This window comes from Staurois parvus, unplaced genomic scaffold (assembly GCF_062004578.1).
Source record: "Staurois parvus isolate SC_StPar_1 unplaced genomic scaffold, SC_StPar_1.0 ptg000031l, whole genome shotgun sequence".
NCBI lineage: Eukaryota > Metazoa > Chordata > Amphibia > Anura > Ranidae > Staurois > Staurois parvus.
The window spans coordinates 6,863,160-6,890,511 of record NW_028317827.1 but is presented as its reverse complement, the minus strand read 5'-3'; the positions used below and the strand labels follow the sequence as shown (position 1 = coordinate 6,890,511).

The window sequence follows — 27,352 nt, the reverse complement described above, 5'->3', positions numbered from 1 at the left end:
CTATTCAGGAAGCACAGCGCTACTCGCGCATGTGCAGTGGGCACCCGGCTGTGAAGCCGCAAGCTGTAACAGCCAGGTGCCCACACTGAAGATGCCAGCGCCTGAAATACAGGGCGGCCAGTGAAACGGGCTGCGGTGGGGGCAATGCAGGATCGTGGGACAGGTAAGTGGCTGTTTTTTAAAAGTCAGCTACAGTTTTTGTAGCTGCTGACTTTTATTTTTTTACAGAATGAGTGGAACTCTGCTTTAAGGAAAATTGTACTAAAAATTAAAGTGGGTGCCATTGTTGGCTTCCTTCTGGTCTGGTGGTGTCTGGCTTTAGCACTTTAAGACGAGGACCTGAAGGAGCACAAAGATTTGAAAAATAAAAGTAGCGTCAGACTTCCTAGCATGCATATTTGCTCCAAGACAATAACTCCAAGTGCTAAAGCCAATGGAGTGTGACAGCCAGGGGATTAGTATTTTCAGAAAGAGAGGTTAGCAGTGGCAGCCACCAGGTCCCTTTAAAATAAAGAGTTGTTAAAACCATGAAAGGATAAGGTATTTTGAGAGAGCTCGTTTTTTTTAGAACAGTTGTAAGTCGCAACCATTGTGCAGCACTAGGAAGCAAGAAGCATAGCCTGCATAGGTAATAGGTAGAAACATAGTGGCTTAGGGCCCTTTCGCACCAATGCGCTCTTGCACATCTACAGTGTGAACAGTTACTTAGGATTTAATGGGGAATCATTTTCATGTGCTCTTGTCTTCCTGGAAAAGTGTGATAAAAGCACACCAGTGTGAAAAAGGCCATAAGGTGTCAATGATGGGTTTATTGACCAATTATCTGTTGGGATGTTCTCAATGGATATATAGCATAGTGACTGCCTACCACTTGTTCCCTGGATCCTATTCTCACACCTAGAATTTCCATTCTTCAGTAGGAAATCCTGATCTGTTGAACATTCTCTGTATTTTATAATGCAGCGAATGTTACAGCCCACAATACCAAAGTGTCTTATGATTTTCCTTTTGATTTCTATGCACAACCTGCCATGTTGGCTTCTACACTCTCCCCCAGCTCACAGAGCCGTTCACTTTCGGAGTACATTCACCCTCTTCACCCATAGCCAAGGAAATATATAACTTCTTTGAGCTTGCAGAGTGGATTGCAGAGAATTGCGGGTGACTATAGGCAGGTGAGTATACCCATGTTTGTGTGCTAAGGGACCAATCGTGGTCCCTTATGGAAACGGAAAATATATATATTTTCCCTTTGCACGATTGTTTAATCACCATGTTTATCCTGATAAGGATTTAAAAAGGGGGATTTGTCTTCACGTAGTGTTATCACAAGTGATTCCTGTGGTTATCACAAGTTTTGCACTTTATTGGATCCATTTGGGATCAGAGCACTGTGTGTTTACATATTGGTTTGTCACTTATTATTATCAGTGTCATATTATTATTTTTTAATATTATTTTTATCATCTATTTGAGTAGTAGAGCACTGTTCATTATAATAATTTAATATCATATGTTGATTTGTTAATTATTATTATTAGTGTTTCACTATTTATATATATTGTTCTTTCACTTATTGGTTAAGGTTGAGTGATAGCGGCTATAATTGGGTTCACCCATATAAGTGCAGGAGGGTCTTTTCTTTTTATGCCCCTATATGTGCTGAAGATAAAATACCACTGGAAACAGCACAATCTGGCAAAAATCAATACTATAATTACATTTCAATGCTGACCATATATGGCTGTACATCTCAGATTCCATGCTTAGTAATCTAATATGCTTGTGTCGGTTATTGCAGGACACTTGTTCAGAGCTTCTGGAGAGCAACCGTTCAATCTGTCCAGTGCCTTTCCAATGATCACCCACCCAGTCTTCGGCCTACACGCAGCCAGCTCAGGACACTCGGAATTCGGTGGTTTGGGAACGCTTGGAACACCCACAGCCTTAGCAGCACATCCCCAGCTAGCACCTTTTCCAGGTAAAATCTGCAAATAAGCATCATTTATGTCTGTACTTGTGTGCTTGTCTACACATTTTCCAGTTGCATGTAGAATGTGCCATAATCTGCAGGTCAACATTTCATATTATATAAAGGAATTCCAGCGAGTTCTCACTATGTTCACTATGGATAGAAAACTGGCTAGTAGATCATATTCAGAGAATCGTGGTTAATGATGCATACTCTGAATGGTCTAGGGTTGTCAGTGGTGTACCCCAAGGTTCAGTGTTGGGACCCTTAATTTTTAATATATCTATAAACAATATATGGTCTGGGATTACAAATACAATTTCAGTCTTTGCAGATGACACCAAGCTGTGCAGTGGAATAACGTCCTTACAGGATGTCTCCAACTTACAAGCCAACCTCAATACACTGTTTAATTGGGCAACTATGTGGCAAATGAGGTTTAATGTTGATAAATGTAAGGTTCTGCACTTGGGGGCTAAGAATATGCATGCATCATACATACTAGGGGGAGTACAACTGGGGGAATCAATGGTGGAGAAGGATCTGGGAGTTCCGGTAGATCACAAGCTTAATAATTGCATACAATGCCAAGCTGCGGTGAGCAAAATTCTCTCTTGTATTAAAAGAGGTATAGACTCCAGAGAGAGAGATATCATTTACCCCGGTACAAATCATTAGTAAGACCTCTTGAATATGCAGTTCAATTTTGGGCACCAATTCACAAAAAGAACATTGGGGAAATAGAGAAAGTACAGAGAAGGGCAACCAAACTGATACGAGGCATGGAGGAGCTCAGCTATGAGGAAAGATTAGAGGAACTGAATTTATTCTCTCTTGAGAAGAGATTAAGGGGGGATATGATCAATATGTATAAATACATCAGTGGTTCATATAGTGAACTCTGTATAGAGCTATTCACTCCGAGGTCATCACAGAGGACAAGGGGGCACTCTTTACATCTGGAGGAAAAGAAATTTAATCTCCAAACATGGAAAGGTTTCTTCACAGTGAGAGCTGTGAAAATGTGGAATAGACTCCTTCAAGAGTTGGTTCTGGTCAGCTCAGTGGATTGCTTTATAAAAGGCCTGGATTCTTTTCTAGGTACACATATACCTGGATACTAACATTTATAGGTAAAGTTGATCTAGGAAATATCTGATTGCCTCTCCGGGGATCAGGAAGGAATTTTGTTCCCCTGCAGTAGCAAATTGGATCATGCTTTGCTGGGTTTTTTTCCTTCCTCTGGATCAACTATGGGTATAGGATTATAACTTTTTTTTTTTTTTTAATAGTTGAACTGGATGGACTTTTGTCTTTTTTCAGCCAGACTAACTATGTAACTATGGTTACCTGTGTTAGGTATGGTCATTAGGCGACAGGAGAAAAAAAATATTTTTTTCTTAATTGGAATAAAAATAAAAAATGCGGGGATTCTCAAGGCTGCATAATCATGATGGCTCTAGCATGTACTACGGTATGGCTTAAAGAAAACCTTTGTAGGCCAACAAAGGGTCGTCACCAGCAGAAACCTATTGACAGGCTTAAGAGATGTGCATATGCTCTTACTTTTAGAAAAGTCAGTGTTAGGAATGCACTGATACCCTTTTTGATTGGCAAGTACAAGTACTGATAATTTTGGACAAGTTACTCGCCAATACCTAGTACTGATGCTTTGCAGTGCGATTTCCATCAATACAGAATGTATGGATGCAAATTTCACTGCAAAGAATAGCATGAGATTTGAACAGGATTGCGATTCCTGTCCAAATCGCATGTAGTTTCCCCACTGCTCCTGTGTGAACCCAGGCTTATCATAGGAAACCTCCCTGTACTGATCCCATCCTGAGCGGAGAGTGGGAGAGAAGGGCTTGTGGGGATGTATATCTTGGTGGCAGATGCTCCAGATTCTCAGCTGCAGGAGAGGAGAGAAATGGATGGTGCTGACCAATCAGAAGCCATCTAGCCCTGTACTGTCATCCCTGCAAGGAGAGGAAAGAAAGCTGCTTCACAGGACTGGGGTTTTGAAACCCCCACGGCTTTCTCTCCTCTCCTTGCAGGGATGACAGATGAGGCAAAAAGACTGGTACTCAGAAGAAGATGCTGGTGCCAGCAAGAGGCAATTGGACAGGTAAGTATTCACCCTTTGTTTCCACTTCAAATTGACCCTGTCTGGGGGTCTACAAAATGAAACAGACACTACCCTGAAAAGAAAGCGGCTTTATACAAGCCTGTCTGTTAGATAATTTGGTAAAACTTCACTCAGTAGCGGAGCCCTTGACCTTGATCTGATTCCACATTTGTAGGTGTGTGGAATAGTGTGTCTTCCTCTGGCCACTTTGGTTTCTCCCACCCACCCCTACATCATTACTGTGACTAGGGGTCAGCAGGAGAAACCACAGCAGCCAGTAGAGAAACCTACTGTTCAAACTGCCCAAGGAATCAAATCGGATCAGCTTCAGGAGCACTGCTACAGAGTGAAGGTATAAAAGAAAAGTGCAGAAATGGGACTTTATACCTCCCAAGGTTAAATTACCACCCTGCCTCCACTCACAATATATACTTTCTTAGAGTGCAGTTATAGCTAACAAACCATTGGACAGGTATGTATAAAGCTGCTTGCTTTTCAGGGTAGTGTCCATGTAATTGTTTTGACCCCCTGACATGGTTACTTTAGAGGTTGCATCAGAGGTTTCTTACACAGGTGTTTTACTTTGTGACAGAAAAACTGCCATGAGGGAAAGAAGAGGCCATAGCAAGTAGAAGGGCTGCCATTGCTGACCTTCCTCTAAAAATACTGTATGCCTGTCTCTGACTCCAGTACTTTCTATGATGATGGATATAATCACAGTGTTAGGCAATTTGTGGCTCTCCATCTTAGTAAAACTGAAATTTGCAGGGTATCTTTTCAGCAGCTTTTGCTGAGAGCTGTATTTCCACAAAACCTGCCATACCAATGTTGACCATGGAAGGTTCAGGCCTACAGACCCATCTTCCACAATATAACTATATATTCTCCATCTTAGTAAAACTGAAATTTGCAGGGTATCCTTTCAGCAGCTGCTGCTGAGAGTTGTATTTACACAAAACCTTCCATACCAATGTTGACCATGGAAGGTTGAGGCCTACAGACCCATCTTCCACAATATAACTATATTCTCCATCTTAGTAAAACTGAAATTCGCAGGGTGCCTATTCAGGTGCAGCCCAACAGATGCTGCTGAGAGTTGTATTTCCACAAAACCTACCATACCAATGTTGACCATGGCAGGTTGAGGCCTACAGACCAATCTTCCACAATATAACTTTACATTATCTTAGTAAAACTGAAATTCGCAGGGTGCCTATTCAGGTGCAGCTTAACAGATGCTGCTGAGAGTTGTATTTCTGCAAAACCTGCCATACCAATGTTGACCAAGGTAGTTTCAGGCCTACAGACCCATCTTCAATAATGTAACTTTAAATCTTCACTAATTTACAGTATATTAAAGTATAAATATATCTACAGCTTGTTCCTGGCCTGTAAGAATGAAAATGTTTTTCCTTCCACAGGATCAGCCTGCATATCAGAACACCTATAATGAAATTCCATCCATCGCAGGCAGGGTACACAGCCTAGATCATTGTCAGGAGCATGAAAATTTCAGTGCCTGTTACCCAGGAGAAGTCTATTTTTTTGCATCCTTTGAGACAGCTTATTTCTGTTTGATAAGTTACATAAGAAAGTTATGTTATCCAGTGAGTAGTTGTGCTACCTCTGAGGGCATATTATGTTGTGCCATGGGCACCCCAGAGGTTTAACACATACAATCTCCGAAGCTATCTGATCTCCAGCTGTTGTTTCCACTTATTTTAGCCTCTTTGGAGAAAATGAATGGTACTTGTTACTGTAGTTCTCCAAAGACATTTGAAATCATTGACTATGTACTGCCCTGTAGGGAGCCATTGTACATACTGTAATCTACAGCGCCGTTCTGTTAGGCTTAGTGCAGTCGCTGGAGCTATGCTGTCTATGCTTATGCTCCATTATACCGACTGAAAACCTCCAAGGCTTCTCATCTAATACTGAGCTCTGATCAGCAAGTCATTCATTGCCTACTTAAGCAACAAAAAAAAATTGCTATGGAAATTGTGATCTCGCTGTCCACATGCTGCATAAAGAAAGCACTCAGGCTCTATTAGAGTGTCGCAAATCACAAGCCGTTCTAATGTATTCATTCCTGGAAAATCAGCAGGATATTCACTTTGATGTAATAATAAAATAAAACATGCTTGCTCATCACACCGACTCCATGTAAACGGTATTTGCATTGATGAAGTTAATGGACAAATTTTAAAGAACAACTATAAATCTATATGCCTCTAATTTATCTTTTTATCTATCTATCTATCTATCTATCTATCTATCTATCTATCTATCTATCTATCTATCTATCTTTTTGTCTATCTTTGTCTCTCTGGCTTTGGAGGTGGAAAATTATCATGCTGAGGTACCAAAATTAAACATGGCTAGTTCTTAAGACTTCAAAGAAAAAAATCTGCTCCACATAAGCCACAGCCTTGCCTGAGCTTCAAAATACACTCAAATTAGAATATGGTCAAAGAGCCCCTCACAAAAAATCAGAAGGTTTATTGAAGTAAAAGACACATACACACTGGTCTTCACACATTTTGCACCCAAATGTGCTTACTTATAAGGTTGATGAGTGCAATTGTTAGGACTGTTGTATTTTTACTACAATTGTCATCATCTGTGGAAATGTAGTGTACAAAAAAGAATAAAAATAGATGCAATATGGCAAGAAAGTGGAACAGCCTAACTTTTAGCTTTTTTGGGAAAATGTTTTTATTGCGTAACATTGCCCAGAGCACATACACATCTTTAGTTACACCTACTGATGTGGGACTTCATTTCATAGCATGGGGCAAAGAGCAGCATGTTATAGAAATGATTTTAAATTACTTGTGGTTGACTTCAGAATGAAACGGTATAATGGCAGAAGGTTGTTGTAGATGTTTTTCCCTTAAAGCCGAATTAAACTCTTTCCATAAAAATTGCCCATTTAGTTTTGTTATATAGTAAACTTTTGCAAGTAGACAGGAATCATTCTTTTTCCTTTTTTTGTCCCTGCTTCTGTATTCCTGGCTTAGGCCAGAATGGCATTGCTGGTCCTGCCCGCAGAGTCCTGGGATATTTTTGTCATACAGGAGTCTTCCTGTGCCTTGTTTTTCCCCCCCCCCCCCTTTTTAGTACAGTGAGATTTTGGTGCGCAGTGGAGGACAGACTTTTCAAGCTTAGCACACCCTAAAGTCTCATCAGATCATCAGACAGAAATGTGTAATAGGTGCAGGGAATACAGACTTTATAGAACCACAAGAAATGCACTCTCACACTGCTAGGGTTTTTATCTACATGTTGCCTTAGAGGCTACATAAGCTACCTTCCGCCTATGTTGTAATTGCTATGGCAACATGTAAACAAAAAAGAAGTCCACGCTCATTCAATTGCGCATGTACGAGATGTTACAGCACGTCATAACAGTAAGGGTGGATAGATCCAAGGAAGTGATTGTTAGCTGAATCATCTGCCCCTACTAAAGATGGCCACATGAATTAATGCTAGTGGGGGTCTAGAAATGTGATTTTCTTATGAAATAAAGCATCCACGCATGGAAAGATTGGTGAGTTTAATTTGAATGTAAAAGATTAATAAAATGTTTAAAAACTCATAAATTCAAAACACTACTGGAATGGCCGCTGTGTACTTTACAAGCCAGCTCAGGGGACTGCACACTATTGAATGTGAACCACAATAACAAAGATCCAAAGGCTGGCTTCAGCTCAATCTCCACCTATCAGACACGCCAGTCTAACACATCTCACCCTAGTAGGGCTTAATCATAGAGGTCTCTATGTGTGTAAAGGAGATTGAGCTGAAGCCAGCCTTTGGATCTTTGTTACTGAGGTTCACGTTCAGCAGTGTGTGGTCCCCTTTCCTACACTTGATGAATAAAATGGTGTTTTGTTTTTTTTGATATCCAGTTTAATTTCACTTTAACATGAAACACAGGCCAATTTACTTTTTATTTTAGTTTTTGTTGGAGCATTGCAAAGTTTGATTTATTAGAACCTCCATCAAAGGGATCTGCATAGCAACCTCAGCATTGGCAGCCTTCATATTTCTCTCAAGAGGCATCTTTTAGCTGTAACTGCCATTGTACTGGTAATAAAGTTGAAGGTGCTGGTGATGGGAGTGCAGCTGGAACAGATGGGATAGTAGATGGTGGAATGTGTCAAATAAAAATTGGCACAATTACATGGACAAAGGTTGACCAGATGGTAGCAGGACATATATGAGGTGTCTTCAAAAAGTTTCCTCCCTTTTATCCATATATATATATGTCTTAAAGAGTGTGGAAACTTTTTGAAGAACCCTTGTATATGCAGAAAACAGCAGTGTCTAAAAGTTGTTCCAGGTTGTTCATTGCATAGGAGCCTTCTTAAAGTGGATTTCAGCACCACAAACTAAAAACACTTTTTAATTTTTTAATTCATTTTAATATTAAGAGCAAACTCCCCCATCCATCCTTGTTTCCATGCTTTACTTTGCTGAGAAATCACATTAAACCCCCCCCCCCCCCCCCGCCCCTCCTAGCATCTCTGACCATGGCTATCTTGAAAAAAAGCAGACGCTATATGTAGCCCTTAGCTGAGGCATGCAGGCAGGAGAGTGTACTTAGTTGAGAAAACCCCTCCTCCCCTCCTGAAGACTCCTGGGATGTATGATATCATTTACCAGGAAGTAACCAAAGAAATGTAGAAAAAAGTGTAAAACAAGTAAACATAATATACTATCTTATCTATTTAATAATGCTAGAAGCATAAGGATTAAAAATAGTTAATTCTGATTGAGAGAGTGAAGTTCCGCTTTAAGTCTGTGCCTTCCCCTGGAACTGACTGTGAAGAATAGAACCATTCCAGATAAGACAGATGCTTAAGAGGAACACTATGATACAGATGCTGCCACACTGTAGAATTTCTGCATTGTTTACATGATCAATAAGCAGTGGTGGTGACAATAAAGTCTCTTCTGAGAATTAAAAGATTATTGCTTTGTCTCACTCTTGGACTTTCAGCACACTTCACATATAACCCTGGCTCCACTAATAACCAGCTTTGTCTTCCACTGAAGACCTTGGGGAATGTTCTCTTGTTCAACATCACTTTGGCAATTGATCTTATAGTTGCTGCCATTGCAAATGTGATTCTACGTCAGAGAAGTGATTATACTGCTGACAACACATCGCCAGTGGTAAAATTACCAAGGAGAGGCTTCAATTTTCCCCAATTTTATTGCTCCCTCTATAGCTCAGAAGGTTACAAAATCTCACTCACTAGAAAGGGAGCAACATCTCACTGGAAAATTCCATAGCAAAAGGTAAGTGATTTATTAGCATTCTTTCCCTAGCGATTTGTTACCAGTGATGGGATTGCTCTTGTAACATTAGCCTTAAGTCTCGGTTTACATTGTTGTGACCTGAAAGTAGCATGGCTTACAGTGCAACTTTGCCAGGCAACTTCCTGGCGACTTGAGCACTATTTTGAAGCAAATGTGATGCAACTTTGATGCAAATTTAAAGCAACATTGAAGCAACCTTCAGGGAATGCCTGGGTAATCTTCCTGTAATGTCAGATCCAAATCACATCAATATAGATGAGGATCCAACTTGGAGGCGACTTCCATTAAAGTCTATGGGCACCAGTCAGATAGAAGTTGCCTTGAAGTGGTACAGGAAACTTTTCTAAAGTTGGAGCGATTTCAGTAGTGCTCATTAAGACAGCTCTCATTGACTAACATGGGATTTCACTTGTCATGCGACTTGCGGTCTCACAAGTCGAATCCCAAGTTGCGGCAGTGTGAACCGAGCCTTAGACTTTAATCAAGGAACAGTGAGAAAAAAAAAAAAAGAAAAAAATGAAAGCTGCTAGAGTGGCCCAGCCAGTCAACTGACTTAAATCCAATAGAAAATCTATGGAAAGAACTAAAGATCAGAGTTCATAGAAGAACCTTCAAGATTTGAATATTGTGTGAAAGAATGGGCCAAAGTCACACCTGAGCAATGAATGCAACTAGTTTCTCCATACAGGAAACGTCTTGAAGCTGTTAATACCAGCAAAAGATTTTGTACAAAGTATTAAATAAATTTCAGTTAGCGTGTTCAATACTTTTTCCCTGTGTCATTCCATTTTATTACACATAACTTAATTTCTTAACTTTTTGTTTTTTTTGTCTGGATTGCATGGGTTGTTACCAACATGTGGCAAAATTTCATGTCAATAGAACCTTTAGTAATATATTTATTCAGAAATGGTGACGTGTTCAATATTTTTTTTTACCCGCTGTATGTGCTTGCTGAGGCTTTTCTGATATTGAAGCCAAAGGTGGCCTCCTTAGGTGACATGCCATTGTGGTGACCCTGAACGCATAGCAGTTGGTCAACTTTTGCAGTCAGATTGATTAAAAAATGAATTTTTATGGAGTTGGAATTAGGTGATAGTTGGTGGTATCATTGGTTTCCAGCAAATGTTTGTTGTCCATTTTAATGTGTATGCGGGATGCTAAGTTTTAATCCTCATTCACACGTGATGTTTTTACAGCGGCTGTTTTTGGCTTTTGACTTTTTTTTCTACAGCTAGTAAACCCCCAGCTTGGTATCCTATGTGACTTTACACAGCTAACGTCACCAGCGTTATCAAAATGTCCTGTGTGCATGAGGGCTTAGTAGAGTAATATGACTGTTTTTAAATTAGGTATAAGAGAGAAATAATATATATATATATAACTGGAAGGGTCATCTTTTGTTTTTGAGGTACAGAATGGTGGCGAGCAACTGATCCACACACCCGTGCTGCTTTCTTTCCCCCATTACTCGGAATTCCTCCCCTCTTCACTGCCCCATCTCAGAACCATGACTCCTCCTTTCATATCCGGAGCGCTGGGAAAAATGGCCGCGGAGGCCCAGAGAAAGGTACAGTTCTCACTTCACTGGTGAATGCATTCTGTGCCGTTGTTTAAGCTTGATTAATAATTTGGGGGTTTTAATGAAATAAACATCCATTATAATTACAGTTATCACAGTGGTATCAGTCACTTTGTATGGTAATTATAGCTATTAGTTAAGCTAAACAAATGCAATTAGTGCTTGTCTTCAGTATGTTTCTTTTATTTGTGTCAGTGTTTGGTGTAAATTGTACAGGATTATCATTTATTTAATTTGTTTTTCACATGTTGTCTTTCCCGAATATTCTTCTGTTCAGCTGCATATGTGTTTCTTTTGGCTGGCCACATACAGGAGAGTTTATTGGTGATTTCATGCAGAACTGACAAAGGTTCAAATTTGCCAACCTGAACTGCAATTGTAAATGAAATGATTTATAGAGATGGGATAATGGGTCGGAATCATTTTTTAACTTGATTATTTTTGAGAAGTGTTTTCAATACAAGAGAACATTTACAGTACAGGGCAGTTATATTACATTACATTTGCCAGTCTTTGATGCTTCCCAAATGCTTCCATTGATGTCAATGTAAATGTGCTGTAAACGCACTGCAAACATGTCACAAATAGCTCTATGGTATTTGCAATGGGTTTTAGATGTGTTTAGAAAGCATTACTAGCTGAGATTATAATACAAAAATCCATACCATAAAAAACCAACACAGAGGGGATGTCTGGCAAGCAATTTTTAATACGCCGCAGAAGCATCAAAAACTCATCAAAAAGAGCTGTTAACTTATCCTAACGCATTAGGTGCGTTTAATAAGCGCTCAAATTTCTTTGCACTTCTAAATAAGCCCTTTAACTATTACTATAAATTCATACAACATGATAAAACTAAGAATATACTGTAGTGTAATATTGTGTAATATTGGTTATTTACTTAAGATTGTGTCAATGAAAATGTTTTCTTTTGTCCATTCGTCCAGAAATCAGCATCAATATGGCCAGCCAAAGTTGGCCTTTACACTAGTAGAATTCTATTTTTTTAGTTTTTATGAACAATCTGTTTTTATTGCAAATTTTCACAAAAGCCAGGAGAAAAAAACAACAAACAGTCATATAAACATTACACAGGCAAATAGGGCCTATAGACAGTGTAGAGAGGAGATAAAACTATGTCACTTTGTTATTTAGATCAGTGCTCTCCAAACTGTGGCCCGGGGGCCAGATGCCACCCTTTGCTTGACTTAGGGTACTATTCATCCCACTATTCTGCCCACTGATACCAGCAATGGAACATAATTCCTGCCACTGACAATAACGGGGCGCTTTCTCCCTCTGACACCAGCAATGAGGAACTATTCCTCCTACTAACACCAATGATGTGGCACTATTCCTTCCCCTAATACCAAAGATGTGGCACTGTTTACTACCACTGATGCCAGGAAAATGTTTACTCCCAATGGCCATAGTCCAGCCCCCTAAAGATTGAAGGACAATAAAAAGTTTGGAGACTCCTGATTTAGATATATAAAGCACAATAGGCTAATTGGCGTGTAACATGATGGAGTAGAAGACACAAGGGTCCCCCTCAAAGGCTGGGATTAGAGGAAAACTGGTCAGGTCACAGTAGCCTAATATGGTGAGTGGGTTCTTATGACATGCTGTAAGTCTGCAGTATTGGATATTAATAAAGCATGTAAAAAAAATAAAAGAACCATTAAGAAGAAAAGAATATTCAAAATGTATTTCTACTGTATGTAGCCCACATAGCAGTCCTATAGGCTGTTGTAGAGATGTACAGAGCCATAAAAGAAAACAAGGAAAGGGGAGACAAAAAGAAAGAACCAAATGGTGGGGGGAGTGGAGAAAGAAGATGGAATAGGGGCAAAGGGAAAGTCCCAGGGGTGGAGGATGAGGAGGTAAGACCCCTAACTTCATAGGTATTGGGAGAAATTAGCTGAGATCAGAAGTACTTTGTATCCATTGTATCCACACCATTGGATGTCTTTCCAACGGTTTTTCCTCACCATGAATTATCCTTTCCATGGATTGAATCTCATTCATCTCACAAACCCCTACATTTTTTTTTAGAACATTCATTTTATTTTGTAATTGTTAGCATGGTCAAAATTTACTTTCATTTTTAATCATAGTGACCAAAAAATTTGAAGGAGCAGGATGAAAATTTTTCTTCAAACAAATTTCCAACAGTGTATGTAATTTCTGTTTGGGAAATGACATTCACTCCAAAATTAAATGTTAAAAACAAACGAAATAAAAAAAGTACTTTTGAATGTGTTGAGAATTTCTTTGTGAACCTTTGTTTGAAAATGTACTAGTGTATGGCCAGCTGTTCATGTTTGCTGGATCACGCAATGCAGTGTCTTTGTGCACCTGTACGATGATTTACTGCTCTACCTGCCTCATAAACCACTAGGGTGCATGGGCCACTGTTCTAATGCATATATTTCTTTATCCTGTGTAAAGGCATAAATGGATCCCTGAATGGAAGCATCCCCTCATTAGTCACCAGTAACTGCACACCTGTATTATCGACAACTACCGCAAATAACACCGGACAAGTAAAAAGCGTAGGCTCAGGAGCAGGGGGCCGGACATGTAATCAAGAGCAAAGCAAATCAGATGGAAGAAGCGAGAAAAATAAAGATAAGGTGGGGAAGAATTATTGCATGGTCTATTTTTTGTGAAGTGTTGTCATTCCAAAAATGCACAAAAATGTTTAACATTTGATGACCTAGGTACAGCGCCTACCACCTCTTACTTTCTTTTTAACTAAGTTTTCATTTACTTGACTCTTCTGTTGTTAATACCGCTTATGGAATCCACAGTTAGTCAGGTTTTGTTGTTTAACTGACCTGTAAGGTCAATAAAATATTGCTATGACTGTGTAGTGCTAGGACCTTACTAATCTCAGCTTTCAGCCACCACATTCTTTAAAAAAAATCCAGAATAAATACCCTTATTCCAGGAGAAATACAACTCTTGCCATGATGGGGGTTATTTATTAAAACTGGAGAGTGTAGAATCCGGTGCAACTCTGCATGGAAACCAATCAGCTTCCAGTTTTTTTTATCAAAGCTTAATTGAACAAGCTGAAGTTAGAATCTGAATGGTTACCATGCACAGATGCACCAGATTCTGAGTGCAACAGTTTAGTAAATCTCCCCCGACGAGTAGGTACCGTTCCCCATCTCCAGCATGGGCACTGGACAGCTTTCACTGCAGGTTGGTCTACCATCACTTTGTGGCATGTATGCGCCATTCTGTGCAGCACTCTACTGTGAGCCCAGTCTGTGTGATGATGCAGCCTTGGGAGGTGTGTCCATGACAGACTGGGATAACAGGAAGTCACTAAATCAGTGTTTCTCAATCTTTTTTCAGTCAAGGCACCCTTTAAAATTATGGACAGTCTTGAGGCACCCCATTCAAATATGTGAAAAACTATTCTAATCATTTTATATAACCCAGCAACATCCACGCATGTAGGACACCCAACATTGGAGGTGATTTATTCTTACAAAGCAAATACACTTTTGCACACTGGTACTGACTAGTATTCCAGTGTTTCTCTTCTCCCTCACTGAGCTAATGTGACCCCAGCACTGATGGAAAGGGGCAGGGGAGGGTCAAACTAGGATGCTGTGCAGGCAGCTGAAATCCTCCTTATCAACTGATGACATCATTGGTTGTCAGGATGCCGGCGGCTAGAAGGCCGTAATGGTGCACAATGAAAACCTGTGGCTTAGTGTAACTAAAAGGCAGGCTTGTTCCACCCACTGGCTTGTATACAAATTTTGGGCAATTTTTAGACATTTTGCCAAGGCACCCCTGAAGAAACCTCAAGGCACCCCAGGATGCCTGGGCACCCTGGTTGAGAAAGGCTGCAGTGAATGATGCTGGATCCAGAAAGCAAACAGCCAGAATAGAGTGTCTACAGGGACAGTGTCAGGTATAAGGTGAGGTCTGCAATGAAATTTGCATTATTATCTTCATGGGTGTTAGAGAACACAAGTTTTATTAATTACTTGAAGCTGGAGTTTGGCTTTAAGGCATAAAAGAAAAAATCACTCTGTACCATGCCAACCATTTTTAGCCATTGTGTAGTTTGTATAAAAAAAAATAAAGTATATGTATACCCTGACCTTGTTAAACAATCCATTTAGTTTAAAATAGAAATGAAAGGCAAAACATTTGTGTATAGATATAAAGAAAATATAAATATATTTTTTTCCCTTTTTTATAAGTGATCACATACTCTGTTCTCAGCTGCATAAGAACTAGGGCAGGAGAAACGGCAGCACAATGGTCTTTCCAGCGAATAGCTGTGCAGGGGGGGGGGGGGGGTTTCAGGACAAGTCTGACTTTTGAAGGAGTGCACACTGAGTTCCAGGCACAGCTAAAGATTTGACCACACTGTTCTCTCATGCCTAGTGTAGACAGTTTTTAATAGGAAAGCAGAGGGACTGGCAGGAACACCAGGGATTTCACACAAAGGAAGCAATACAAAGAGCACAGGATGCTTTTTCATACAAGTACATGGTACAGCAGGCACATATCAGGAATATGAAATGTTGGGTTTACATAATCTTTAAGACACTCATTTACTTTCCTGCTGTCAATTAACCATCCATGACACCTCTTCAGTGACAGAGACCAATGATAGCAAGCTTCTCTACATTTAGGTGACCAGTCATGACATCAAGTAGAGGACCCTACATGGACCCTTTAATAAACTTTTTTGGCAGCCCTTGGCAATGTCCACAATAGAAATTCGGGGGTGTTGCAAGAATTGTCCTCCCACGCTACAGATCTGAAGAAAAAAATGCAGTATAAAAAAGAAAGATATCAGATAAAAACCATATAATTCCTAGAAGCAGGTAGAGTGGAAAATATTTTTTATGTTTGAAGTTAAATATAAAGTAGCTGCAACTCCAAGTAAGTTTGAAAGGTTTTCATCTTTTGGGGGGTTCTTATGACTTTATTGAGGTGTGAATTCATATGCAATAGCAATAGGATGACAACAGAATGTACCATTGGAAATAATGAGCTGTCAGTTCTCGACAAGTGTTATATATTTATGCTTATATTGTGTTGTCAAAATAGTATTTGGAAAAAATCAAGATTGGGAAAAAGCTGCAGGAGTAGGTAGGAGAGCCTAAACTAACATTTGCCGAGATTTGCATATAATTGCTCCCCAGGTTTATGGAGGTCTGGGGGTACATGTGAACTTAATGAAAGATACATAAAGGCACATCAGGATGACCACACTTCTTTCAGACCTTCATTTATCAAAATATGTGCTGCTTTAGTATCTATTAGCATAGTGAAACCCCATGAAATGACTCCTGTGCCTTTTTTTTGTAGCAAAAACAAAGAAAAAAAGCAGTGGAAAGCTCCAGCTCCAGTGACTCTGGATCCTCGTCTGACACGTCTAGCGATGGAGTCAGCAGCAGCGATTCTGATGACTTGGAGGAAGAGGACCAAAGCATTGAAGAGAGTGATGATGATGACTCTGATTCAGAGAGTGAAGCACAAACTAAAAACAAGAGCAAGGTACAAGCTGCAATTTAATAACAAGGTCACAGAGAACAGCATTAAAATAGAAAAGGGAAACTCCCTGCCTTTGTAAGAGATGAGACAGTGTTAGTTGCTGACTAGCCTAAAGGATTTGGTCTGATGGTTAATGTTTGCTATAGACAGCAGTGGAAATGGTGACCTCTGCAGGTGGCATTTTTTCAATTCTATTACAAAGTTCTATTAAAAAATGTAATTATTTTGTTTAATGCATTACACTGCAGTAGCAGTCTGCTTTGAAGGATGAGCAGCAATCATTCAGATAAAGAATAAAAGAGATTTGAAAACAGAGCTGCTGTGGTCGGAAAGATCATATCCTGTAAGAAAAAATATAGAACAAAAGACCTTTTAGAAAATGATGTGTTTCCAGCCTTGGCTGTAGTCCATTTGTGCATGACTGTGCCCAAATCTACAAATCAGTTCCATAAAGACATGGTTTGGTAAGGTAGGTGTGAGGAACTTGAGTAGCCTGATGCTATGGAACGCAGACTGTGAACCAGGTCTTCTTATACAATGTTGGTACCTGATCCCACAAATGCTCTTTTGCCTGAATGGCATAACAAATTCCATGACACACTCCAAAATCACAAGAAAGGAGGCTGTAATAGCTGCAGAAGAGAAGCCAACCTAATATTCATGCCCATGGTTTTGGATTTTGCTGTCCAATAAACAGGCGTGATGGTCAGGTGCTCATGACGTCCACATAGTCCAATCAGAGAATGCCTTGTATTTGTAGACACAGAAGTTACAAGGCGACCTAGAAAAGACTTGGAGTGCATCTCTAAGCAAGAAGGAGAAGTTTCCTCATGGTCTCCAGGAATAGGGGTTAGGATGCACTCATCCAGAAAATGTCAGACATGTAGGTGAAAGGGACGCTGCTCTCTAGACCAGCCCGCGTGAGGTAGAAGAAGTGGCCTCAGTTGCCACTCCTCTTCAAACCATGCTCCCTGACGTATTTTGCCCCACCCACCGGGGGCTTAGTCATAGAAATGACTATGACTAAGCCCCATTGGCTGGGGCAAAATGTGTCACATGCATGGTTTGAAGAGGAACGCCGACTGAGGCCACTTCTACTACCTCACGTGGGCTGGTCTGGAGAGCAGCGTCCCTTTCACCCACAAGTCTGACATTCTCTGGATGAGTGTATCCTAACCCCTAGAGCTGCAAGTCTTTTCTGGGTCGCTTGTATCTTCTGTGTCTACAAATACAAGGCATTCTCTGATTGGACTATGTGGACATCATGAGAACCTAACCATCAGACCTGTCTATTAGACAACCAAATCCAAAACCATGGGCATTAATATAAGGTTGGCTTCTCTTCTGCAGCTATTACATGACATTCTATGAATAGTGTCAGTGTCTAACAAATGAGCGACTGCCTATGCTTAGTGTGCCTCTTACACAGAACACCAGCAGGACCAGGAGGATTGCAGCCATCACTGTAGTAGTGCAGATTACTACAGTAATCTCCAGCTACTCCAACAGCCCATCAGGTATGAGATATGCATACTTACGTTGTACCAAGCTGGATGTAAGTATGCAATGCAATTAATTTGTGGAGCTCAGATTTAAAAAATAAATATAAAGAATTTACAAGAATAAAATAAAATAAATAAAACTCCAGCCCAAAATCACGTCAGGAAAGACTGAAGAACAGGAAGTGCTGGGAAATCTCCCCATTGGGGACAGAGACAGCAACAAAATAACTTATTTTAGTAGCGTGGGGAAAGACTAGAGATTGCTGTCTGTTTTCTTCTTGCCCCAGTTCCAGTCTGTTAAGCTGGGTACACACTATAAGAAAGTCAGAAGAAAAATTCCGTATAAGGAATGATTGTTCGATTTTTTATAGTGTGTACACAAATTTCGACATTAGATTCAGACTTTCCAAATGAAAATTTCTGAAGGGACAAACTTCAACATTTTTCTCGTATGTGAACAGAACTAACGATTTTCATTTAATGTGTACTGTTTTTGTGCAAGAAAAATTGGATATGAAAGACTGCGCATAATCAGAAATAATAAACAGCAATAACCTACGCTACAACGTTTCTACGTCCAACAAAAAAAAAGCCTTTGTCATTCAAGAATTTTTGTACAATTAATACCATCCTGAGGTTCGATTGCAGTGAAACATTGAGGAAAACCGGATGATTTTTCGCCCAATTTTCTTTTAATGTGTACCCAGCTGGAATGTGTGGTAGTGATGGACCAATGAGAATCATTATTATTTTAATTATGTTTCAGAGTGATTATCAAGTGCTGAACCCTTTTGACTCTGTTTTTGTTACTTCCAATACATGCATAATGATAGGATCTAATGATCAATGGCAGAGATTTCCAATCACACTGAAAATTGCCCAATTATTGCTAGTGATGCCGTGACTGGACACATCACAAACAAAATTGGATGATATTTGGCCAGGCGTAATGTAACATCTGCTGGGCAGTTGTCAGAGTGCAGCATCTGGTAACAGATTTACTTCATTTGGCGAGTCTGGAAGCGTTAGCAAGCAAATCAATAAATGCATTTAGTAAATGGCCTGGACAATGTTCCCTAACTGACCCCAACGAGTACACTTTGGATGGTTAGCTTCTGCAGCTCCACCTATTTTCCTAACATCTACAGTATGTACAGATCTGTAAATATGTGTGCATGTTATCACGATTATGTCAGAATGGATGAGATAGTCTGTTCAAGTTGCTTTCGTTGTTTCTGCAGGTATGATTGTAGTATATTTAAGCGCTTGCAGACTACAAAATAAAAGTGAAGTAAACCTTGCAGAAACATATATGCAGGCCCTCATAGTCATTTTTTCCTGTATCTTTTTTGTGTTAAGTCAGAAATGACATTTACACTGCAGCCTGGCACTATCATTACAACTGACTTAAAGGTATGGTTTGTATTGCATAGTTACATTGGTCTAGCTTGGACCAACATAAGTAAGCACAACAATGACTAATATGCTTATTGCCAGCTTCCACAGAGATCCCACAGGTGGGATCCCTGTGGAAGCTGTGGGGTTCCTGTGGAAGCTGTGGGGTTCCTGTGGAAGCTGCGGGATCCCTGTGGAAGCTGTGGGATCCTTGTGGACGCTGTGGGATCCCTGTGGAAGCTGTGGGGTTCCTGTGGAAGCTGTGGGATCTCTGTGGGAGCTGTGGGATCCCTGTGGAAGCTGTGGGATTTTTGTGGAAGCTGTGGGATCCATGTGAAAGCTGTGGGGTTCCTGTGGAAGCTGTGGGATCCCTGTGGAAGCTGTGGTGTTCCTGTGGAAGCTGTGGGATCCCTGTGGAAGCTGTGGGGTTCCTGTGGAAGCTAAAATCACTGTTGTTGCTCAACATGGTCTTCCAGATCCAATGGTAAACGACTACTCTCCTGCATAGTATCCACAGGGGGTCACTCGCTCGCCACAGCTGCCATTGAGAGAAAGAATTGCATGTTTCTCATTGAATGCAAATCATTGTCTGATTAAAAGAGTTGAATAGGCAGTTACAATCTCTTTCTTGTCCAATGGAGAAAGGTTTTGCATTTTTCCCAGCCTTTGATTGGCAGCACAGGACCTGGAATACTGTGGTAATTGCTATAGTAGCAGTGACTACTCCATTGATTTCCAGCTTTCACAGGGATCCCACAGGTAGAGAATGTGCATACTTACTTTGGTCCAAGCTAGAAAAATATAACCTTGAAATTAAAACCAAACCTGAAATCAGCTTTAACACAGCAATTATATTTTCTAAACCCTCTCTATAACATAGTTTTATTACCACTTCCTTTAACATGGTGACAACGCTGTTCACTCAGAAGTGAAATAGAGAAAGCAATCTTACTATATAATCTTCTATCTATCTACCAACCACTAAGAACAGGAAGAGCCTTCATGACTGGCTACAAAATAATTTGATAGTTTAGATAAATCCTTATAGTTTGGTAAATCTAAAAGAGATTGAAAGATTGCAAGGTCTATTGTAAGTTTTAGATGGATATGTAGTTTCAAGTAAGCTTTCAAGTAAGCTACATACAAATGAATGCGTAACCTCTGCTAATGTCATTGAAGCAGTTACAGCAACAGGTTCTTTATTTTTATGTAGGCACCTACCGCAGTGGTAAAGGATTAGCTCCAAGCCCTGTAACTATCACTTTTGCCAGACACACACACAGTTGTGTTCAAAATAATAGCAGTGTGTTGAAAAAAGTGAATAAAGCTCAAAATCTTTATTTCCATACACACAAATGCATTGGGAACACTACACATTCTATTCCAAATCAAAACATGAAGAAAAATATATCAAATTTGTGTTGTTCCTCTAAAAAAAATTGAAGAAAAGTGAATATTAGACTGTTCAAAAAATAGCAGTGTTTGTATTCTTCTTTACAAACTCAAACATTTACTATATAAACTGAAAAATGTTTGAAGATTTTGCTTTCCTTTGAATCACTTAATGAACATTTAGTTGTATAAGCACTGTTTCTGAGAACTGCTGTACATCTGTGTTGCATGGAGTCAACCAACTTCTGGCACCTGTGAACAGGTATTCCAGCCTAGGATGATTGGACTACATTCCACAGTTCTTCTCTATTTCTTGGTTTTGCCTCAGAAACTGCATTTTTGATGTCACCCCACAAGTTTTCTATTGGATTAAGATCCGGGGATTGGGCTGGCCACTCCTTAATGTCAATCTTGTTGGTCTGCAACCAAGATGTTGCACGTTTACTGGTGTGTTTGGGGTCGTTTCTTGTTGGAACATCCATTTCAAGGGCATTTCCTCTTCAGCATAAGGCAGCATGACCTCTTCAAGTACTCTGATGTATTAAAACTGATCCATGATCCCTGGTATGCGATAAATAGGCCCAACACCGTAGTATGAGAAACATCCCCATATCATGATGCTTGCCCAACCATGCTTCACTGCCTTCACAGTGTCCTGTGGCTTGAATTCAGTGTTTGGGGGTCGTCTGACAAACTGTCTCCGGCCCCTAGACCCCAAAAGAACAATCTTACTTTCATTAGTCCACAAAATGTTGCGCCATTTCTCTTTAGACCAGTCAATGTGCTCTTTGGCAAATTGTAACCTTTTCAGCACGTCTTTTTTTCAACAGTGGGACTTTGTGGGGGCTTCTTGCAGATATCTTGGCTTTACATAGGCGTCTTCTAATTGTAACAGTACTCACAGGTAACTTTACACCTTCTTTGATCTTCCTGGAGCTGATTGTTGGCTGAGTCCTTGTCATTTTGACTATTCTTCTATCCATTCGAATGGTAGTTTTTTGCTTTCTTCCACATCTTTCGGGTTTTGGTTGCCATTTTAAAGCATTTGCGATCATTTTAGCTGAGCAGCCTATCATTTTCTGCACTTCTTTATATGTTTTCCCCTCTCCAATCAACGTTTTAATCAAGGTACGCTGTTCTTCTGAACAATGTCTGGAACGACCCATTTTCCTCAGAATTTCAGAGAGAAATGCACTGTAACCAGCATGTACAACATTTGCTGCCTTCCTTCCTTAAATAGGGGCAATAATTGCCACCTGTTTTTTAAAGAATGAATGACCTCACTAATAGAACTCCACACTGCTATTATTTTGAACATGCCCCTTTCAATTAGTGATTCAATTACACAGAATCAGCAGCATGCTTGTCATGACTGTTGGGTCTGTTGGAATTTCTATTACTCTATTACACCTGCTAGTAAATTATTTGCCATGTAGACATATCATTTCTACCAAAAACAGTGATTGATCAGGTTAGTGATATCTGACTTCTATTATTTTGAACACAACTGTATATTTATCTATCTATATATATATATATATTTTTTTTTTTTTAATTATTATTATTATTTATTTTATTTTTTTAATACTATGTCAATAATTGAACTTTATCCTATATGGAAGCTCTCCTCTAAGGAAGTCTATCCATTGTGGTAAAAGCCATCAAAAACTGGCATAGAGACGTTAAAAATTATTTTTCAGCACATTGAAAAGCATATGTGCTTCCCATGAAACGGTCTCAGGATCTTTCAGTGCTAGAATCCACCCTTCACTCAGGTTGATGTCTCACAATCAATATGATGACAACATTAGCACTGAAGAGAGGCTGCTGTCAACTAGGACTGTTTCTAAGATGGCACTGACATCGGCGTGCAGGGGGGTTATGTGGCTTGCGTCCCAAAACGGGCTTTACAAACCAACGAGGAAACTGACAAACCAGTTTCCTCTGCATTAAGAGCACTGCCTGGAGCCCCTCAACCTATATAGTTGAGAATCCTTGGTTATAACCTTTTTTTTCACTGTGGAAGGATACCACACTGCCACAACATATACTGTATATTGTACATTCACATCAGTCCCTAACCCTCAAGGGGCGTACAATCTAAGGTCCCTAACTTGTATTCATACATACACATATTAGGGCCAATTTAGACAGGAGCCAATTAACCTACCAGCATGTCTTTAGAGGGTTGGAGGAAACCGGAGTACCCGGAGGAAACCCACTCAGGCACAGGGAGAACATGCAATTTCATTTTAAATGATCTTAGTAACATTTCTGATGTCAAACTAATGCCATTGACACAATCCCAAAGCCCTTTAACACAGGCCCTAATTGTAGTCACAGTCTTTTAAAGGATATATAACTTTGAACTTTTCTGTTCCCAGGTGCTAATCCATAACATTAAAGACCTGAAACCTGATGGAAGCCAAACAGAGAAGTTGCAGGAGAAGCGAGCACACCAGCAGTTACCTCTTCTTCCGGATCACCAGGCCCGCTCTCCAATCCAGCCCCAGCAGAAGTACCCTCAGGTTTTATCCCAGCAACTTCCCTTTATATTCCAAAACTCTCAGGCCAAGGAAGAGGCTGTGAACAAACACACAAGTGTGATACAATGTACTGGACTGGTCTCTGCCGTGAAGCCCTCTACTTTACTCACTCAGCCCGGCAAAGAAGCCAGTTTAAAACTCGGAACCCTCCCTTCTGACGGACAGAAAACAGGGAACAAAAATACCTCCGAAGACCCCAGCCCACAGCCCAGCGACCTGAGGATTAAAAGGGTAAAAGTGATGAGTACTATTTTGTTTATAAGTCGGTTGGGCAAAGCACAGGTTCACTTTGGAATATGTACCTTTTCGAAGGAAATAATATTGCAGTTGCTGATCAGATGATATTGCATGTGCTGAGTAGCAGAGTGAAAGTGGAATTACAGTATAGGTATTGGCACAATACCAAAATGTGACCTACACTTACTGTTTCCAATAACCTTTATGCAGTTTATATTCCTAAAATAATTTATGGTATTTAAAATTCTACTGCCAAATCAAAACTGAAGATTGGGAGAGACTACCATGCACCTATTAGTGATTTAGACATGTATCTGTAAAACACTAAGGGGTCTATTTATAACAAAATAAAAAAATGCTGGACCAATGTCACAAACAATCACTCCGCCATAACAAAATTTCCTCATATTTTGTGTAACATAATGCTCAGTTAAGTTGGCATAATACAGAATTTTCTTGATTGAGATATTTCAGGAAAATACCGCATTATGGCCACTAGATGGAGCTGACGATCATAGAAGATAATCATAATAGAAAAATACATGGACAGTTTATTACAGCTGGGCAAATGCTTGAGACATTTATCCTGTAATTATTTTCTTTAAATATCCTGATGGCTTTACATCCAGAACACATTTTAGTATTCCACATGTCACAATTTAATTTTACTGAACACCAAAGTAAGTCCACATTTCACATTAAAGAGGTAATATTTATTATGTATTATTTCATTATTAAATTTACAACTCACTGATTATTGTAACAAAGCATAAGCTGTAGATCAGAAAAATTTTCAGGGGTTCTCTGTAGCCTCAAAATGTATGTACAGGTTCTTCAAGGGTAAAAAGTTTGAAATAGGCGGCTTTAGGATAGGTAGACATTACTCTAAGATAATATGTATAATGTAATCTCGCACTACCTATTTAAATACCTATATTAATTCATATATGTATAGTAAGGGATAAGGTGTACTGAATATTAAATACCGGTAAGTAAATAAATATATAACCAGGTGGCAGCAAACAAATAATCACGTTCCCACAATCTAAAAATAAGTACACCGAATAATTTTGTTGCACCTACCTCAATGTGATCAAAATAAATCAAGTATTTCCACATTTGTACATATATCAAAATTCAAAAAACAAATAATACATAATAAATCAAGTTTGTGCAAGCGTTTTCTCTTATTACTATTTCTTCATGTATAGTGGTTATAAAAATACAAGATGAATCCACCCTTTGTGGTAATACTTCATGTATTTGCACAGTGACTCCCACCACCATTCACATATGCACTCACCTCCAAAATTGACCTGTCAATCCTCAGGTCAAATCACGCTTTCCCCACACTGGGGTTAATTACAGACTCCAATCCAGTGCAGCTCCTTTTCAGCTGCTCCTCCTACTGCTATATCTGGTGGTGTACACTGCTTCCAGGTTTCTAGACCTTTAAATTTGCATGATTCTCCCTGCAAGTAAGTCCATATAACATAGGATGTCCTCATAGTATATGTAAAACTCCCAGAGGAATTCACGTAACTGTGACGACACGCGTTGGGTGGGGTCGAGTGCCGAAGTGACACGAGCCGCGGCCTTGTTTTTTTTAACCATAGGCTTTGGAATTTTGCTTGGATGTAAGTGCAAAGCATTTTTATCAAAGGGAGTTTTATATATACTACACTATGAGGACATCCTTTGTTGTATGAGCTTACTTGTAGGGAGAACCCTGCAAATTTAAAGGGCCATACACCTAAAAACCTGCAAGCAGTGTACACCACCACATACAGCAGTAGAAGGAGGAGCTAAAAAGGAGTTGCATTGAGTTGGAGTCTGTATTTAACCCCAGGGTGGGGAAAGCGTAATTTGACCTGAGAATTGACAATTTTGGAGGTGAGTGCATATGTGAATGGTGGTTAGAGTCACTGTGCAAATGCATGAAGTATTGACACAAAGGGTGGATTCAGTTTGTGATTTTATAACCACTATACAGAAAGAAATAGTCAGTGCGCTGAGTACTTCTGTTCAGGGGCAGACTGACAACTCATGGGGCCCCCGGGCGATAGGGGATCATGGGGCCCCTGTGTCCTTGCCCAAACTCAAAAAGCCTATGAAAAAGGTACCAGGGACATCTCATGGGGCCCCCTACTGACCCCGGGCCCTCGGGCATTGCCCGAGTTTCCAAATGGTCAGTCCGCCCCTGCTTCTGTTAGAATACCGCTTCCCTGTCCGAACACCGACAACAGACACCACAGCAGACCATATAAGACTAGACGACACCAGTCTTGAAGTAAACCAGAGTAGATTGGTTTATTTTAACAGATACAAGATATATACACTCAAGGGAACAATCCCCTCTCCCTGCATAATGACTCAGGGCGGGGCAATCTACATTTATTAACAAGAGACACACCAACAGACAGTCCCATCAGGTGGGAGGGCTGCTGGAGACACCCCCCCCCCCACCAAGCCAATACTCATAAACACATACATCCCATAATAGTTTGCTCCCAAGCAAGACATACAATAGAACAATGGGATGCAACCACATGGCATTAAACAATCCACAACCCCCACCTATCTCCTAAACATATCTACACAATATTAGGAAAGATCACCCTGTACCCCTAACAGGCACAGGGTGATTTACACATAAGAGGGATATGGGGAGCTGAGATAGGGGTCTCCCCACCTCTCCAAAGTGAGCTGGGTTCCATGGGCCCCCCACCCAAAGTGACTCCCGTCACAAGGAGAGACTACACTTGCTTGCATTAACTTTGATTTAGTATGTATTATTGTTCTTTGAATTCTGATATATGCATATATATTTACATATGTGGAAATACTTGATTTATTTTGATCAATTTGGGGGAGGCACAACCTAATCATTCACATTTAATTACTCTAAGATAGTGCTATGACACATGAGCATACTATTGCTTAAATACAATCTGTTACAGGGACGTTTCACAAACAATGGTCCTTCTTTATCAAAGTGTCTCATACAAGAACTCTGCTGCTCGCCACTTTCTTCCAGTCTCTGAAAATTCCAAAAGGAACTTTAATTATCTGAAATGGGCATTTCTAAAAAATACATTTTGAGGCTTGTTAAGTTATTTATAATATGGAACAAACTGAAAGGATTTAATAAGGGTTATATGATCGGTGTAAATCCACCCACAGCATTGCATTGAATATTTTTTTTTTCTGTATCTCTTATTGCGGAGAAATAGCAGAGGATTATCATGGGTTTAACCCTACTGACGCCAGCATTCAGGATGATGTTTATTACCCAGAACAATCCTATTTCCTTGTATATAGCTTTTGTCTCCTTAGAGAGATGATGTTACATCTTATTTTCCTTGCTGTGGCAGAAATAGATTAAGTTACAGCCCGTGATCTGGAAGAAGGCATTGAGTTGAGTCTTTTCTTGTCTCAGTCGTGCAGGTCCACTAACACAAAACTCAGGAGTTACATGATGTGAAAAAGCCAGGAAAAACCTTCATGGTTATGTGGGTAAACGCTCCAATATCTGTGCACGTCACATCTATATAATATTCTGCGCAGCTAATTGATATATGTCAGGGTCTCCAAACTTTTCAGTACAAGCGCCACATTGTTTAATTTACAAATATTTGCCACCAGAAAAAAATCAGTTTTGTAAATAAATGAATAACATTTATATGAATGAATTGAATGAAATTAGTTAGGTTTAGCCTTACTTGGAGCTTTTTT

General features: G+C 39.9%; 1 protein-coding gene across 17 annotated transcripts in view; it reads left to right on the top strand.

The window, feature by feature from the left end:
• The window catches only part of BAZ2B (bromodomain adjacent to zinc finger domain 2B), a 413,209-nt gene that overhangs the window by 285,703 nt on the left and 100,154 nt on the right, over window positions 1–27,352 (top strand). For 13 of the 17 annotated variants that reach the window (XM_089659801.1, XM_089659783.1, XM_089659796.1 and 10 more), the window contains 5 exons: window positions 1,802–1,981; window positions 10,840–10,998; window positions 13,462–13,646; window positions 16,360–16,548; window positions 23,219–23,611. In XM_089659801.1, coding sequence (XP_089515927.1) covers window positions 1,802–1,981; window positions 10,840–10,998; window positions 13,462–13,646; window positions 16,360–16,548; window positions 23,219–23,611 — 1,106 coding nt within the window. The remainder of the gene's footprint in view (window positions 1–1,801; window positions 1,982–10,839; window positions 10,999–13,461; window positions 13,647–16,359; window positions 16,549–23,218; window positions 23,612–27,352) is intronic. The other 4 variants (XM_089659815.1, XM_089659821.1, XM_089659757.1 and 1 more) reach the window with 1 other exon arrangement.